General features: G+C 42.6%; 1 protein-coding gene across 3 annotated transcripts in view; it reads right to left on the bottom strand.

Annotated features, from left to right (window-relative positions):
* Nucleotides 1-3,214: 3,214 nt before the first annotated feature.
* The window catches only part of LOC117525860 (ras and Rab interactor 2-like), a 64,907-nt gene continuing 51,803 nt past the window's right edge, over nt 3,215-16,318 (bottom strand). For 2 of the 3 annotated variants that reach the window (XM_034187792.1, XM_034187791.1), the window contains exons 9-13: nt 13,550-13,632; nt 12,585-12,810; nt 9,394-9,525; nt 6,115-6,278; nt 3,215-4,231 (exon numbers count right to left, since the gene is read on the bottom strand). In XM_034187792.1, the coding sequence (XP_034043683.1) occupies nt 3,905-4,231; nt 6,115-6,278; nt 9,394-9,525; nt 12,585-12,810; nt 13,550-13,632 (932 nt within the window). In that variant the 3' untranslated portion in view covers nt 3,215-3,904. Of the gene's footprint in view, nt 4,232-6,075; nt 6,279-9,393; nt 9,526-12,584; nt 12,811-13,549; nt 13,633-16,318 lie in introns of all 3 variants that reach the window. The other variant, XM_034187793.1, reaches the window with a different exon arrangement.

Raw genomic sequence — 16,318 nt, 5'->3', positions numbered from 1 at the left:
AGGGTTATTTGTTTGTTTATCCTAATTAAAAACACTATAATTTAATTCCAATTTTAAAAGAAGGGCAGACAACGCCACCCAGGGATATGGCCCTGGGACCAATCAAAGCCCAATCCGTAACAGGAGGCTGCGCAAGGTACGGGAAACAGAGAGGTGTACTGATCACAAGGTATATTTATTTTTATCAAATTAGCTTAAAAATACAAATAAAACATTACAAATCTCGCAGTACTGCTTTTCACATTCACCTTATATTACACAGCATTGTCTCATTCAATTTCAACCAGATCTTATATTGTGCTTAACTGAATTAAATTATTCAGCTTTCCATCAATATCCTATTGCACTTAACCGAGTTAAATTATTCAGCTTCAACCGAATTAATGTGGGTGAGCAAGAGTCCAACTCAGACAAAAGAAACCAAATTAATACAAAAAAAAAAAAAAACCCACTGCAAACACAAAAAAACACAACCAAACATGCATCAAACTCAGCTGAGGAGGAATAACCCCTCACCCATGTGTAGACACTAGTCCCTAGAGGCAACTATTTTTGGTTTCAAATCTGGGCAAATGCAGTCCCAGAAAATTCAGAATGTGACAAACAAGAAACAGGTGTTGTAAACAAGTCAATGCTGCTAAAAATACAAACTTGCAGAAACAAAGATACTATTCTGACATGGTTTTGCACATAAGACTGACATGGTTTGCACATAAGACTGGCATAGCATGTTTCAAGTACACACATATATGTCAGAAGGTGGGGGGACATACCATATTCTGTCCCCCCTGGTTGGAAAGGTGGGGGGACATGTCCACCCTATCCCCCACCAAATTGCACCCATGGCAGGCTTTGAAGGATTACATCAAAACTACTTCATGGATTCTCACTAAACCTTCACCACAGATAGATATTAGGCCATGGAAGACTCCACTGAATTTTGGAGGTGATCTGGATCCAGATTGGTGGATGTCATAAATTTCTGATTGCTCTTGTTTAATTCTAATTGTCTCAGAAAGGGGGGTCAAGGGACTTGCCCCCAACATACGATTTATATATATAAGGGGTGTCACGGTACAAGTCACGGTTCGGTTCATATTTGTATTTAGACATCACGGTTCAGTACAAGAGCTTTAATCTGAGCAGCACAGAGCTGCCATCAGACATTTTAGTACTGTGACATGATGTCAATTTAAACTTTTCCATTAAATGTTTCTGAACTGATGTTAGATAATTTCTGTGCTAATTCCTTATTCTATGTTAGTTATCCAAGTGTTTGTCTGCGTTATTTGTCTGGAAGTTTCTGAGCGTTTAAGTTTCACTTCCATCATATGTGCAAGTTTCAGGAACAGGGGGATCTTCCCCTGTTGGGGAGTGCCAGTAACATGAGAAATGTGAGACTAAACTACACCTATTAACACCCACAAGGTATAAAAAAGTGTTGCATGACTCATTTTAGGGGACTTTCACAAGATGGTGTGTGTGTTTGTCACGTGATGTGTGAAGCCAGACTCTTGTCAATATTTTGTCCATTTTTGTTTGTTTTTTTTGCGCAAATGATGGCATCTCATAAAACCTCACTCTGTGCAGAATTGAAATCAACGTACGCAGTGTCTTTATTTGGCAGCTGTGTCGTCCATGAGATTTTTCAGTAATTGCTATAAAACATCAATTTATAAGTTGGTGGTGTTTTCTGTGTAAACTCGAATGTGCACTAATCTCATCCGGGGACAGCAATTCAACACAAATGCGTATCAGTACACTTTCAATTTCAGGTTCATGTTTGGGAAGAAAAAGATAAATTAACTAATTCCATTTATGGTCCCAAAGCTTCTACTGCCTGACTTGCTGTTTCCTCTTTTCGGCTCAGAAACAGACAGCAGACTCAGAGGTGTGGGCTCACCTCCTGCACAGAGCATGAAACTAGAGCAACACAGTCTGTGGAAATGAGACGAAATGTTAGTGACTTATGAAAACAAATAAGAACATATCTATCATACTGTGCAGATTTGTACCATGTATTCTGCGTGCAGTTCTGTGAACCAAACTGTCATGTGCAAATACATGTATATTGTGACACCTCTAGTTGTGTGTGTATATAATATTATATATATATATATATATATATATATATATATATATACACACACGAGTACATCCACGAGTGTAGGCTGAAAAGTTCTAAGGCTCCCCATGAAGGAGTAATGCCTTAGAACTTTTCAGCCTACCCTCGTATATATATATATAAATTGAAAATATCACCTTTCAAATTGCAAACACATACACAGGCTCTCAAAAATATCTAAGCAATGGAGAAAAAAATTCACTCAACAGTTCCAGAAATATTTTTATGTACAAGAATAAACTGTGCAGTTTATGAACTTAAACTTGGTATCACGAACATACTGAGCATAATCTACTGTTGCACTACAAAATGTATATTTTGGAATACAGCTGTAATTCTGGGCTATGGAGGAAGGATCCGACGGGGAGGAGTTTTTTTTTACTTTTACATATGTCACAGAGGTGTTTAACAAGCTGACATATAAATTCTCCTTAAATCAGGAGAAAATATGCAAAAAACAAAAAAAAAAACAAAAAAAAATTTGTAGCATGTTGGAGATGTTGAACATTAAACATTAAACACAAAAATGTAAAAAAGTGATTTGGCACAATATGACCCCTTTACTGCTTTAATCTTATTGGATCCTGGAACATTTCAGTTTTAAATTTGGTTGTTGAACATTAAAATCTGGATGAAAAACATGATTAATCAAGGATTTTCAACAGTTTTAAACCTGCAGGAGCTCTGTGTGGCTATTAAATAACAATTATTAAAGCCTCATCAGTGTTTTGTTTCGCTCCACTTCCGTCTGGCTTCAAGCATGCAGCAAAGTCAAACTATTGAAATGTGTCAGACTTTGACGCACAAAGTGTGTGTCAAGATACTGCATACACATTGACCATGTGGGCGCGCACACGTACACACAGTCAGTCCTTTACCTGATCTGTCTTTGATGTTACAGGTATATATATATAAAAATATAAATCCTGTCGATAAAGGCTTCATTTAAAAATATTTTTTTAAATATATACACACAAATTTCATATAATTTCAGTCAATGGTAACAGTGTTGCTTTCAAATACATTTGGTTGGGAAAAGTGGTCCAGTATTGAGCACAATACAAAACTATTAATAAAAAACAAACAAACTTTTGGGATGCACAGTTATATCTGAGTATAAAAATATTTCTCAAATGAAATGTGAGCTACAATTGGCCAGCAACTGTAGCGAAAAAAAAAAAAAAAAAGCAACACATATTCCTTTACAAAACATTAGTCTTTTCCTTGTTAATGTTTCAGCATTAACATTTTCATTTGGAACAATTTGATGACAGATTTTTCAAATTGTGTTCCAATCCATTTGAATAACTTTCAATACAGCATTTAAATATAATACAATATACTTGTATATGTGACCTTGACGTGTCCAGTAATCTTAATAACTTTCCACTTACGAACAAGACGAAACTTAACCTGTTATCCTGCAAATCTGTTTCTGTACACAGTCCAAAAATCTGCACTAACGATACAACTAAGGCAAATCAGATACGCACCAAATTTTTCAACTTGAATTAATTAGACATTTTCTGATCAGATCTCAACTACACTCTTGGCACTTTCCAGACCTCATCCTCCTCCCAATTTGTGGTTTATCACAAAAAGTACTACATCTCTTTATCATTTCCAAAGGGGGAATAATAATAATAATAATAATAATAATAGAAAACACTCACACATTAAATATCCACATCAAAATGCTAAGATTCAGCTTTACAGGTACAAACTGATGGAAAAAAAAGAATGTTATTTCTGTCTTTTGAGATCAAGCTCTTTGAGGTGTCACGCTGTCTTTGGAGAGTTTCTGCTGTGGGTGACAGCAGGCATGCAGAGGTTGAGGTTTGGTATCGTCCTGTAGACAAAGTGGAAAGTCTGTGCGAGCGGTCGGCTGAGGAGCTCAGCTTTGATTCGCTGAGGGTGTGTGTCTGGGGCGAGCTGCTGGCTGGTGTCCTGACTGAACAGAAACAGTGCGTAATTCTCGGGGTCGGGGATCTTGAATTTGAATGCACACAGTGAGCAGACTTCTTCTGTGGTGGAGTAAGGGTGGACTTGCAGGGTTTTGGCTGTGCAGCCTGTGTCCACTTCAAGCAGGGCCACACGGAGATAATTCTATGGGGGGGGGGGGGAGAAAAAAACAAAACAATCCAGTGGTCAGGTTTGGTACAATGACACAAACAAAAATGTTCACAAATACGAGGTGTATTAGATAAGAATGCGTGTGTTTTTTCACGCGTGTCGGTGACATCATTTCCCTGTGGGCAGGCCTTGAGTGAGATGTGGTCCCGCCCTCTCGGCTGAATTCCTTTGTTTCACACGCTGCTCGAGACGGCGCGCGTTGCTTTATCAAAATTTTTTCTGGACCTGTGAGGAATATCCGAGTGAACACTATTCAAAAAATTTAGCTGGTTTTCGGTGAAAAGTTTAACGGCTGATGAGAGATTATGGGGTGTTTCTGTCGCTGTAAGGACTTCCCACGGAGCGGGACGTCGCGCAGCGCTTCCAGGCGCCGTCGTCGGCCTGTTTCGACCTGAAAACATCCTAATTTAAGGCTTAATTCACCCAGGACGTCGTGAGAGAACAGAGAAGATTCAGAAGAGGACGGCATGAGGACTTTATGTGGACATTCCGCTGTTTAAGGACATTTTGTAATGAAAGACGTGCGCGCAAATTCGCCGAGTCGTTTCCGTGACGACTCGGTGAAACTGTGTGTGCCGCGACAGGAAAAACACCTCCGTGTTGAAAACCATTTGTAAAATTCAGGCGGCTTTTGATGGCTTTCAACAAGTGAGTATCTGAGAAATTGTTTAACAGCTTGGGCATGTTCCAACTTGCCCGTTAAGGTTTCCAACGGAGGTGTTTTTCCTGTCGCGACCCCCCACGGTCGGGTCCGGCCCGACATGCGACTCTGCCTGCACGTTCTTTCATTAAAAAATGTCCGTTAACAATGGAATGTCCGAATAAACTCCTCATGCCGACTTCTTCTGAAAGTTCTCTGTTCTCTGACGACTAACTGGGTCAACAGAGCCTGAAATGTGGAAGTTTTCAACTTGAAATGGCGAGACGCTGCCGCTTCGAAGCGCAGATCGCCGTCAGGTGCCATGGGCCGTCCTTAAAGCAACACTACCAGACCAAAATCTCTCATCAACCATTAAAATTTTTACCGAAAACCAGCTGAATTTATCGAATGGTGTCCACTCAGTTGTGCCTTACAGTTTTTGAAAATTTTTTTATCAAACAAAGCAGCAGTCTCTGAGCCATTCCTAAACAATGAAAAAACGACGAGAGGGTGGGCGACTCCTCACTCAAAGACTGCCCACAGGCGAATGATGTAACCGACAGGCGTGAAAAAACTCTTGCATGCCCACGAGGGTTCAAGCATGTCTGATGTAATCACACGTGATTCAAATCCATATAGTTTTTGAAAAAAATAATAAGGTCGGATACTTTTCTAACAGACCTCGTATACATACACAAGGTACACAAAGAAGCAAACAGGATAGAAACAGCTATGAAACTCTATCATGCAGTTCTAGTGAGTAACAGTAGAGGGCGTCATCTAACAAACACTAGTGAGGTCATTAGTGGACACATTGGAAAGATTCCTCAAGAGTCAAGCGTTTCTCAGGCACTCTCTGATGCCAAGAGTGATGTTTGGATTTGTTTGGAATTTAGACAATTCCAGCCTTGCTTCGATGTCCAATCTCAATGGACCGAGGTTGTCTTCTTCAGGAGGAGTGTGTGCTTTTCCTCGATGAGGTCCTTCTCCCCTGAGTAACATCTGGACCTGGTCTCTGAAAAGTATTGTTTCATGCGTCTCTAATGGATTTGTCCTCTTTGAGTGAAGAACTTCAAAGTCAAGCGTGTGTCCCACATTTTTTGACAATGTAAAAACCCATTGAGACATTCAGAGAATTTGGGCTGTGCAAATCAAACTGAATTGAACTTGGACTCACTGCTTGGTGGACAGGGTGGGTTCAGGTCAGACGTGATACCTGGAAGTCGTCCACAGAGGGTATTGAACGCTGGGCGGTGCGCCGGCGGTGCCACTGATGCAATGTGTTTCTGGCCTCAGAGCTCAGCACCCTGGCTGCCTGCTCCTCCTGGAAGTTCTTGATGAGGGCCATAGCGCCGTAGGCACTGGTCAGGTAGTAACCCCCTGAGATAAAAAGACAGCTTGTATTACGTATGGAGGAGGCAGTTAAAAAAAAAAAAACAAACAAAAAAAAACTGAGTGACCGTGCAAGAAGGAGGAGTGAGAAAAGCCACCAAGACAGTCCTGTAGGACAGGGGTTCAGAACCACATGTGGTTCTTTAACCCTGGCGCCGCAGCAGCTCCCTGACTCTGTGTCTGTGAGGTTTTTTTTATTTCCCTCCCTCTGAGGGGCAGCATCTTTTAAGCTAGCTTTTAAGTTTAAAATCAGAGGTTTTCACACAGAGTGACTGCGACGCAACTATAGCACATTTGCAGGCAACCAGTCACACGGCATATATCTTCACGAAGGCGAGAACTTTGTTTTTTGGATTCAGACCTCCTGCTGTGTGAGGGTGGGTCCATCAGTGCATGGGAAACAACAGATGCATTCAAAATAAACAGGCTGGGTTTTTTTTTTTTTAAGAAATGGCAAGATTATTAAAATCATGGTTGATCCAAACAGACCGCCCTTTACGGTTCGGAGCGCAACTGAGCCGCCTATTACCATATTCGCCCACTACAGCACCAGCCCACCCCATTTTTTTGAAGAAAGTTGGTTAAATGCACACCCAAAATTATATTAAATTCCAAGGAACACATTTAAAGAATGACAAAAGAACAACAACAAAAAAACAAACAAACGGTTAAGTTATTTGTGATTTATTTTGTATTTGTGATGAAATCACAAATTGATATTTTACTAAAATAGGCATTCCAACAAACGTACTATTGGCAATGCTCATTCATTGGCCCACCCCTTCTTCAGACAGAATTTCTCGTGGGGCAAATACAGCAAATGCAAAGTTTATAAAAGTGTGATTTTTGTGTCACGATGACTCCTTTTTTAACACGGTAACTGTGTTCATTTCAATACTGGTGCGGTAAAAAGAGCAGCCCCTGTTCACTGTGGCTGGATTACCCCTTTCAACGCGTTTAGTCCATTTGAACTTCATTCTAAAAAAAAAAGTTGGGGTGGGCACATTTTATTCTAAATATAAGGATTAAATCATCACTTTTACAGACAGTTTCCTGGACACAAGTCAGGTGACATACACAAACATTTCCAAGTAACTGATTATGTCTCAAACTTCATTTACATCAATCACTAAGAAATACAAACAGTATGGAACTCTAATTAATCGATTAATCTATGTCAAGTCTGCAGTCCTTAGGGCCCCTTCACACATAGTACGAATTTGGTTGAACTGCGCATGAATTGCGCATGAAGCAAGAATTGTATGCAAAACATGTAAAATCGTAGCTGCTTCCAACACCTCGCCCACCTGTTGCTACAACTATTTGCGCACACCAGCGGCTGAAAGACAGAGTGTGCGCTGTGAGAGCCCATTGAATCCTCCCACAGCAGGTGTCCGCCAATTTCCAGGTGACACACACGAACATCTAACACTGCTTGCTTGGCACTTAGAAAATGTGTGGCCATTCGCACTATTAGCACAACAACAGTCAGCAGACAATTACTGTCGAGGTGGATGTGAAATTTGTTTAAGTGCTCCCACGAGTGTGGCTTTGCAAACAGACAGTGACACGTTGGTGTGTGTGCTGAACTGACGGGGTGTGTGCGCCCACAGGAGCAGCTGTGGTAATCTGTGGATCTGGATGTCATGGTTTGGGAACACGTACTGTGTTTGGATGGGCATGAACTAACAACTGTCCACTGTGATGCATGTGTGTCTGCTTGCTGTCCTCACATGGACATACATCACTGTTGCAATGGGCTGTTGCAATGGGCTGCAGCCAGCGCGCGCACATTGACAGGCTGCCCCAGGTGGTCTGGACCATCAGATCATACCACGCAGCAGCGATTTGAATGTCACATGACCCACGTAAGCTCTGTTCCACATGACTTGGTGTCTGTCCTGCGGTGCACCTTCCGCAGGACATACGCGTGGGGCGGGCTGGACACACCGCCAGTAGATGTGGACATGAGAAGAGCGCCCTGCTTCTCATTCATTCATTCATCACTTCTCAGTCATTTCATGACTGTACGTCTGTGACCATGGGTCATCTACAGAAGAACAGACGGTTCATACTTGTATTTCCCACTTGATAAGAGGGACTCAATAAAATGCGGTGTTTTTATATGGTGTGTGGTTTTTGTTTTTAAAGGTCCTTCTTGATATCAGGTGTTTTCCTGCACCTTTCACAGGACAGCAATGGTAGCTCAGTGGTAAGGTTTTTGTCTGGTAATCAGAGCTTATGGGTTTGAATCCCGTGAGTGAAATTTTTTTTTTTTTAAATCAGGGTTATTTAACCACAGGGTTCTATATTGCATCCCCTTTTATGTATTATTTATATCAACCTAGTGATATTCACTAATTATACACCTGGTTTTTATTTTATTGTTCTCCACATCAGTGGCGTGATGCGGTGCAACTGCTCACACTGTGTTTGAAAGACACCGTCATGTGCAGAAACCATCACACCGTTATCATGCACGCCTGCCCTTCGGCACAGTGTTACCATGTTTCGCTCATACCAGCTGATTCGCCGTGAGTCACCCTGAGTTGTACTTATTTGTACTATGTGTGAAGGGGCCCTTAAAAATTGAGTGGCTGTGGTGGAAGGAGACTTGTGAGGGAAGCCACCAAGGCTTCCATGACAGCTGTGAAAAAATTATGGGCTTCTGTTGACGCGAGTCCAGAAACTGCAAGGTCAAGTGATGTTTTGTAAGACTTTTTGGAGTCATGTAGTCCCTGGACAGAGCCAACAGCTGGTGATGACAAAATCTTTGCAGGAGAGCAAAAGTCCAGGTCTTTTGTGTTCGAATAACATCCGTCATCAGATAGGCTACTGTATGACCATGTCATTCACATTAACCCGATTAAAACCAGGTGACTTCCAGCACTTAAATAATCCATCTCTTGCTGTCCGTCTTTCCTCCTCATTAAAAGTTAAAATAACTGTTTACCATCTGCCGCTTAAGACCAACATGTGAAAACAGGTGTGTTTGCGGTGTTTTGAGGTGTGTGTAGCCACTTTTATTTCTTGCATCTTGTCGTGAGAAGCGGTAACTTGTGTACCCGGATGAACACCTGAACCCGGCGGAAATAGGATATACCCTCTCCGTGTAGCAGTGACGGATCCAGCAGCTCCATCATGTACTGGATCTCCGTGTCCAGCTGAGGCATGTCGCACTGAGCTACCACATAAGTCAGCATGGGCAGAAAGTCATCAGCGCCGTACATCCTCCCTGAAAGCACACAGATCAAAGAGAGAACAGAGGTCGTCAAACTGACAAGGACTGAACTCTTCAAAAAAACAAAACAAAAAACGTCAACTGTAAGTCGTGGGGGGTGGGTGGCAAAAACCCAGTGTGCTCTGAAAAAAAGACACTGGGTGTGGTGTGGTGCCTTTCCTCCAGGCAGCTCTGCATGCGGTCGTTCTTCTGGGAAGTAATTCAAAAAAGCTGTTGGTACTCAATTTAAAAAAGAAGGGCGGGGGGGGGGGCTTTCTGGACACAGGCCCTTACCCTTAAGCTTAGATTTTTTTGTGCAACTGTGTTTATTACACTAGTAAAGGACCAATTTCAAAGTTGCCAGGTGTTAAAAGCCCCCCATTAAATTTGTACAGAAAACTTAAAAAACTATTTGTTTTGTTTTTAACCACACACACACACACACACACAAACAACACACACACTTTGTCAGAGAAAAAACAATGAATACGATTACGATGCAGGTTTACCGATCAATACAAGTGGATCGGTAATGCAAGAAATTCAGTGTTTTTTTTGGGGGGGGGGGGGAGGGGGGGATATCTCAATGTGTTCTCATCAGATTTCAATCAACTGTCTTTTGTTTGTTTTTTTGTTTGTTTGTTTTTTAATCAGGTGCCATTTGTTGCTGTGGTACCGCCCTCAACTTCTTTCTTTTTCGTTCAGCTGCTCCTGTTAGGGGTCGCCACAGCAGATTAATCGTTTCCATCTCTGTCCTCTGAATCTTCCTCCGTCACACCAACCACCTGCATGTCCTCCCTCACCACATCCATAAACCTCTTCTTTGGCCTCCCGCTTCTCCTCCTGCCTGGTGGCTCCATCCTCAGCATCCTTCTCCCTATATACCCTGGGTCCCTCCTCTGCACATGTCCAAACCATCTCAATCTCACCTCTCTGACTTTGTCTTCAAACCGTCCCACCTCAGCTGTCCCTCTGATATGTTCATTCCTAATCCTGTCCCTTCTCGTCACTCCCAAAGAGAATCTCAACATTTTCAGCCCTGCTCTCCAGAGCATATCTCCACCTTTCCAGGCTAGACGCAACTTGCTCTCTACTGTCAGTACAGATCACAATGTATCTGCAAACATCATAGTCTATGGCGACTCCTGTCTAATCTCATCTGTCAATCTGTCCATCACCATTGCGAACAAGAAAGGACTCAGAGCTGATCCTTGGTGTAATCCCACCTTCACCTTGAATGAGTCTGCCATTCCTAGTGCGCATCATACCGCTGTCACACTATTCTTGTACATTTCCTGCACTACTCTAACATACATCCCTGCCACTCCAGACTTCCTCATACAATACCACAACTCTTCTCTTGGCACCCTGTCATAAGCTTTTTATAAGTCCACAAACACACAATGTAACTCTTTTTGGCCTTCTCTATACTTCTCCAACAGTATTCTCAGAACAAACATTGCATCTGTATTGCACTTTCTCGGCATGAAACCATATTGCTGCTCACAGATCTTCACCTGTTTTCTAAGCCTAGCTTCTACTACTCTTTCCCATAACGTCATGCTGTGGCTGATCAACTTTATGCCTCTGTAGTTACTGCAGCTGTGCACCTCACCCTTGTTCTTAAAAATAGGAACCAGCACACCTCATCTCCACTCCTCAGGCATCCTCTCACTTTCCAAGATTTTATTAAACAATCTGGTTAGAAACTCCACTGCCATCTCTCCTTGACATTTCCATGCCTCCACTGGAATGTCATCTGGACCAACTGCCTTTCTACTCTTCATCCTCTTCATAGCTGCCCTCACTTCTGACTTACTCTCACCACATCATCCAGCTTTTACTCTCTCACTTTCTTCATTCATCAGCTCCTCAAAATATTCCCTCCACCTTCTCAACACAGACTCCCCGCTTGTCAGCACATTACCATGTGCATCGTTTACCACCCTAACCTGCTGCACATCCTTTCCAGCTCTGTCCCTTTGTCTGGCCAATCGATACAAGTCCTTTTCTCCTTCCTTACTATTCAACTTCTTGTACAGCTCACAATATGCCTTTTCCTTCGCTTTTGCCACTTCTCTTTTCGCCTTACGCTGCATTTCCTTGTACTGCTGTCTACTTTCTTCATCTCTGACTATCCCAAACCTTTTCGCAACTACCCACTGAAATTTTGCAAATTATTGGAACTTGTTCCAAAGCAGACAATCAGTCGAAGTCGATGGGGAGTCACTGGCACATTAAGTCATTTCAATTTCATAAGCTAATTTGTTTTTTAAGATGTCCAATTTCAGCCCTCAAAAAACTGTCTCTTTCTGGAGGCCTCTTTGGGGACAGGGGGGATCTGAAGGGCTCATACCACCCAATCCAAATAAATCAGGAGTTGAAGACATGAAAGCCAAATGGTAGCCACATTTTTTCTCCACTACATTCCATTTGAAATTTAGGTTTCATTATTTCTGCATCATCTGTGCTATAAATAAATAAATAAATACATAATGTTCCAGATTTTCTAACATTTAATTGCACTGCATATTTACCTCACCTATGACCACAAGAAGTTCTTCATTCTAGACTTCTTCATGCCATGCACTGTTTGCTTTATAAATAAAGAATGTGCCGAGTGAATTTATTTTGCTTCTTGCTGCATGAAGCAGTAGCACCACACTTGTACTCTGATGCGATTTACATGCCAGGAAATGTGGTACTTAAAAACCATTTAATTCTTCTTATTGTGCGTAAATGTAAGCCCCTTTGGCTGCTCACTTTTTGGCACTCAGGGTCATCACAGCAAAAATCCGAAGTGGATCTGCATGTTGAATAGGCACAAGTTTTACGTTGGACGCCCTTCCTGATGCAACTCTACATTACATGGAGAAATGTGGTGGGGGTGGTGCTTGAACTGTGAACCTTCTGCACTGAAACCAGGTGCACTAACCACTTGGCCACCACCCCCACCAAGCTTTATCTGAAAATGAGAGTGTCTGGGGTAGAATGACTTCCAAAGGCCGAATTAACAGAAAACATTTGGGAATGATTTTCCTGTAACTGAAGCAACCATGGAACATTTTTCCTACCTGAATTATCCTGCATTATGGTGTATAGGAGTTTACACACACGCAGCAGCAGTGACACTTTTTTCTCAGGGGAATACATCTTCCTCATGTTCAGGAACTTCTGGCGGATCCTCTCAATAGCCATGGGGTCAGGCGGAATGGCGCCATCCACTCCGAGTTCCTGGGGCTTCTTGGTCTTAGCCAGAGCCAAGTTTTCTTTGAGCTGCTGCCATGTTCCGCTGCTCACCTGCAGACAGCACAACACTTTAGTTTGCTCTGATGTGGACCACTCTATGGGCCCTATGTCGGCAGGCATGATCCGAAACACAAAGCACAGGAGCTTTTAGGGCGTGTCATCTGTTGTCTGCTTTAAGCCAGAGTGCAGCACGCACACAGCACACTGGAACTGAGAAAACAGAAGTGAATGAGATGTTTTATAGCAAATTAATGTATCAGTGCTAACCTGTTAGAGCCCACCACCAGACAGTGGCCACCCAAGCACCCTGAGGTGAAGCAGTAAAGTGAAGTTTTGCATATTTCCATGAGTGTGTTGTACTTCTCTTTGACTTTTTACAAGCACAGTGTATCTGCATCCTGAACCCTTAAATGTAAATGTAAAAGTGTGTTGAAGTGTTATGTTGTTTCGATAACACAAATGCACTGCACTGGACTTTAGATTACTTTTGCCCTCATGATCATCCACCAGCAACGTGCCGGACCCCAACTGATTTTGAGACGAGCATGGTCATGGGCACACCAGCAAAAGACTGGGCACCCTGTGCATGAAAACCACAACTAAACCCGATGCAAACTACATACAAACTGATGCTCACAATGTGCTGTGCGCTCCTTTGCACCAGGGGAGGATACGGACATATGTGCTCATACACGGGCATTTAAAACAAGTCAGCATTCAGCATTATCTGAACAGTTGCCAGTTATTTTCTGCAAATTCTGCATTTTTCACAAGGAAAGTCTCCACTCACTTGGAAGTCGTGTAAAGCCACCTCAATCACTCGCTTCAGGGGCTTCAGAACGCACTTGTGCATGGCCTTCTCCAGCACATGATCTGGAGGAGAAATCACAGGCAGAGACATGAACCAACAGAATAAATGACAATCAGGTATTTTTCAAGGGAATAAGAGCATCTGTGGATGCAGGAATGCTTCAGTTCTGAACTACACAATGAGTCATATTTTGCAGTGAGTCAGTCACTATTGTGAAACAGAAGATGGCAAAAACAACTAAAGCTGCTCTATTTGCCGCAGAGACTGTAGCAACAATAAAAACACTGCATTTTGGCGTCTCGCTGACACGTACTTTTTCAGCACTCATCAACTCTTACAATTACAGATGCTACCTTGCTGTGAGAAACAACATTTTCCCGTAAAATAAATGCAGTACAGATCGTTAGAGTGTATACCTGTGAACCTAGAATTATATCCTGGCTGTATTTTGGCCTTGATTAGGTTCAGTCTGGAAAGTGAGCATTACTGGGCATCTGGTCTTCATGTAACTGACAGTGGCATCTCGCATCTGTTATTCATAATTCAGCACATTCTTCCTTGAAATGCGCAACGAACAAAACTTAGCATGTTTTCAATGATTTCTGACAAATAAAGAGTGGGGGCTCTTTGTGCGAATTACACTCTTGCTTGTTTAAGGTGTACATTGCACCCTGTAAATACGAGACATACACAGAGTCAGATGTTTGCTGGTCTATGCCAGCATTGTGCCTGATCACACCTCATTTTTGGATTAGTGTGCTCACGAGTTTACAAAAGTATTTGGTATTAAGACAAAATGAGCATTTGCTGTGAAAATCACAATCAGGACATGTGCCATTCATGACATACCTGTAGAATTTGTAACAATGATACACAAGATACAAGTTGTTGGTTTGGTTTGGTTATTTTAGCAATAGCATTTTGAGCACTATACATTTTGCTTTTCCATTCCCCCCGTTGCCACTATGGGATGGGACCATCACTGTCTGGTATGCTGCTGAAACTGCTCAGGAAAGGTGCAGACCTCCAGCATATCCTCCACACAGCAGAGAAGGTGATCGACTGCAATCTGCCATCCCTTCAGGACCTGTACACCTCCAGGGCCCTGAGGCGAGTAAAGAAGATAGTGGGCGAGCCCTCTCACCCAGGTCACAAACTTTTTGCTACCCTCCCTTCTGACAGACGGCTGAGGTCTATCAGGACGAAAACCTCAAGACACAAAAACAGCTTCTTTCTGTCCGCAGTGAGACTTGTAAATAAACCCTGCCTCCTCACCCCCCAACTCCCACAAAGTACAGACTGATCATCCCTGTACTGTTCATCTGCAGGCCCGCATAGCCCCATTCCACTATATCTATTTGACAGTAAACTTTGCCAATTTGGCTCCTATACTTCTTACAGAAGTATTGTCTTTTATTGTTGTTTATGCACCAACGACACCAGATCAAATTCCTTGTATGTGAGAACTTACTTGGCAATAAATTCTATTCTGATGCCAACACATCTTTCTGGTGAGGTTGCAAGTACTCACAGTGTTTGTGACCTCAGAGTGTCACATCCTAACATCACTGGTGCCAACATGGATAACGATGCTGGTAGTACTGATGTTATGTGCCTAAGGCGGCTGTCTGACCTTGTGTTATGCCAGCACCCTTCTATGAAAAGGTGTCTGAAGCTCTGGCCCCAGTTAAACATTTAATACTGGCTGCCAACTCCAATCTAACTTTGCAGAGGCAATGGGATCCATTTTTACTAACATGGTTTTTCAGCCTCTTGACGGGGTGGAAGACAACCGTAAGCCAGCAGGACTTTTTATAAGGTTTGCGGGCACAAAACACATATATATATATATATATATATATACATACACAGGAGGTCTATTAGATAAGAAACCAACACTTTTATTTTTTTTTAACTATATGGATTTGAATGACGTACGATTACACCAATCAAGCTTGAACCCTCGTGCACATGCGTGAGTTTTTTCACGCGTGTCGGTGACGTCATTTCCCTGTGGGCAGGCCTTGAGTGAGATGTGGTCCAGCCCTCTCGGCTGAATTCCTTTGTTTCACACGCTGCTCGAGACGGCGCGCGTTGCTTTATCAAAAATTTTTCTGGACCTGTGAGGAATATCCGAGTGGACACTATTCGAGAAATTAAGATGGTTTTCGGTGAAAAGTTTAATGGCTGATGAGAGATTATGGGGTGTTTCTGTCGGTGTAAGGACTTCCCATGGAGCGGGACGTCGCGCAGCGCTTCCAGGCGCCGTCGTCGGCCTGTTTTGACCTGAAAACATCCTAATTTAAGGCTTAATTCACCCAGGACGTCGTGAGAGAACAGAGAAGATTCAGAAGAGGCCGGCATGAGGACTTTATGCAGACATTCCACTGTTTAAAGACATTTTTTAATGAAAGATGTGCGCGCAAATCTGTGCGCCGCGACAGTAAAAACACCTCCGTGTTGAAAACCATTTGTAAAATTCAGGCAGCTTTTGATGGCTTTCAACAAGTGAATAACTGAGAAATTGTTTAACAGCTTGGGCATGTTCCAACTTGCCCGTTAAGGTTTCCAACGGAGGTGTTTTTCCTGTCGCGACCCCCCACGGTCGGGTCTGGCCCGACATGCGACTCTGCCCACACGTTATTTCACTACAAAATGTTTGTTAACAATGGAATGTCCGAATAAACTCCTCATGCCGACTTCTTCTGAAAGTTCTCTGTTCGCTGACGACTTACTGGGTCAACAGAG

The sequence above is a fragment of the Thalassophryne amazonica genome, chromosome 15 (genome assembly GCF_902500255.1).
Source record: "Thalassophryne amazonica chromosome 15, fThaAma1.1, whole genome shotgun sequence".
NCBI classification, from domain to species: domain Eukaryota; kingdom Metazoa; phylum Chordata; class Actinopteri; order Batrachoidiformes; family Batrachoididae; genus Thalassophryne; species Thalassophryne amazonica.
Note: the sequence above shows the minus strand (reverse complement) of the source record. Positions and strands in the feature narration are given on the sequence as shown.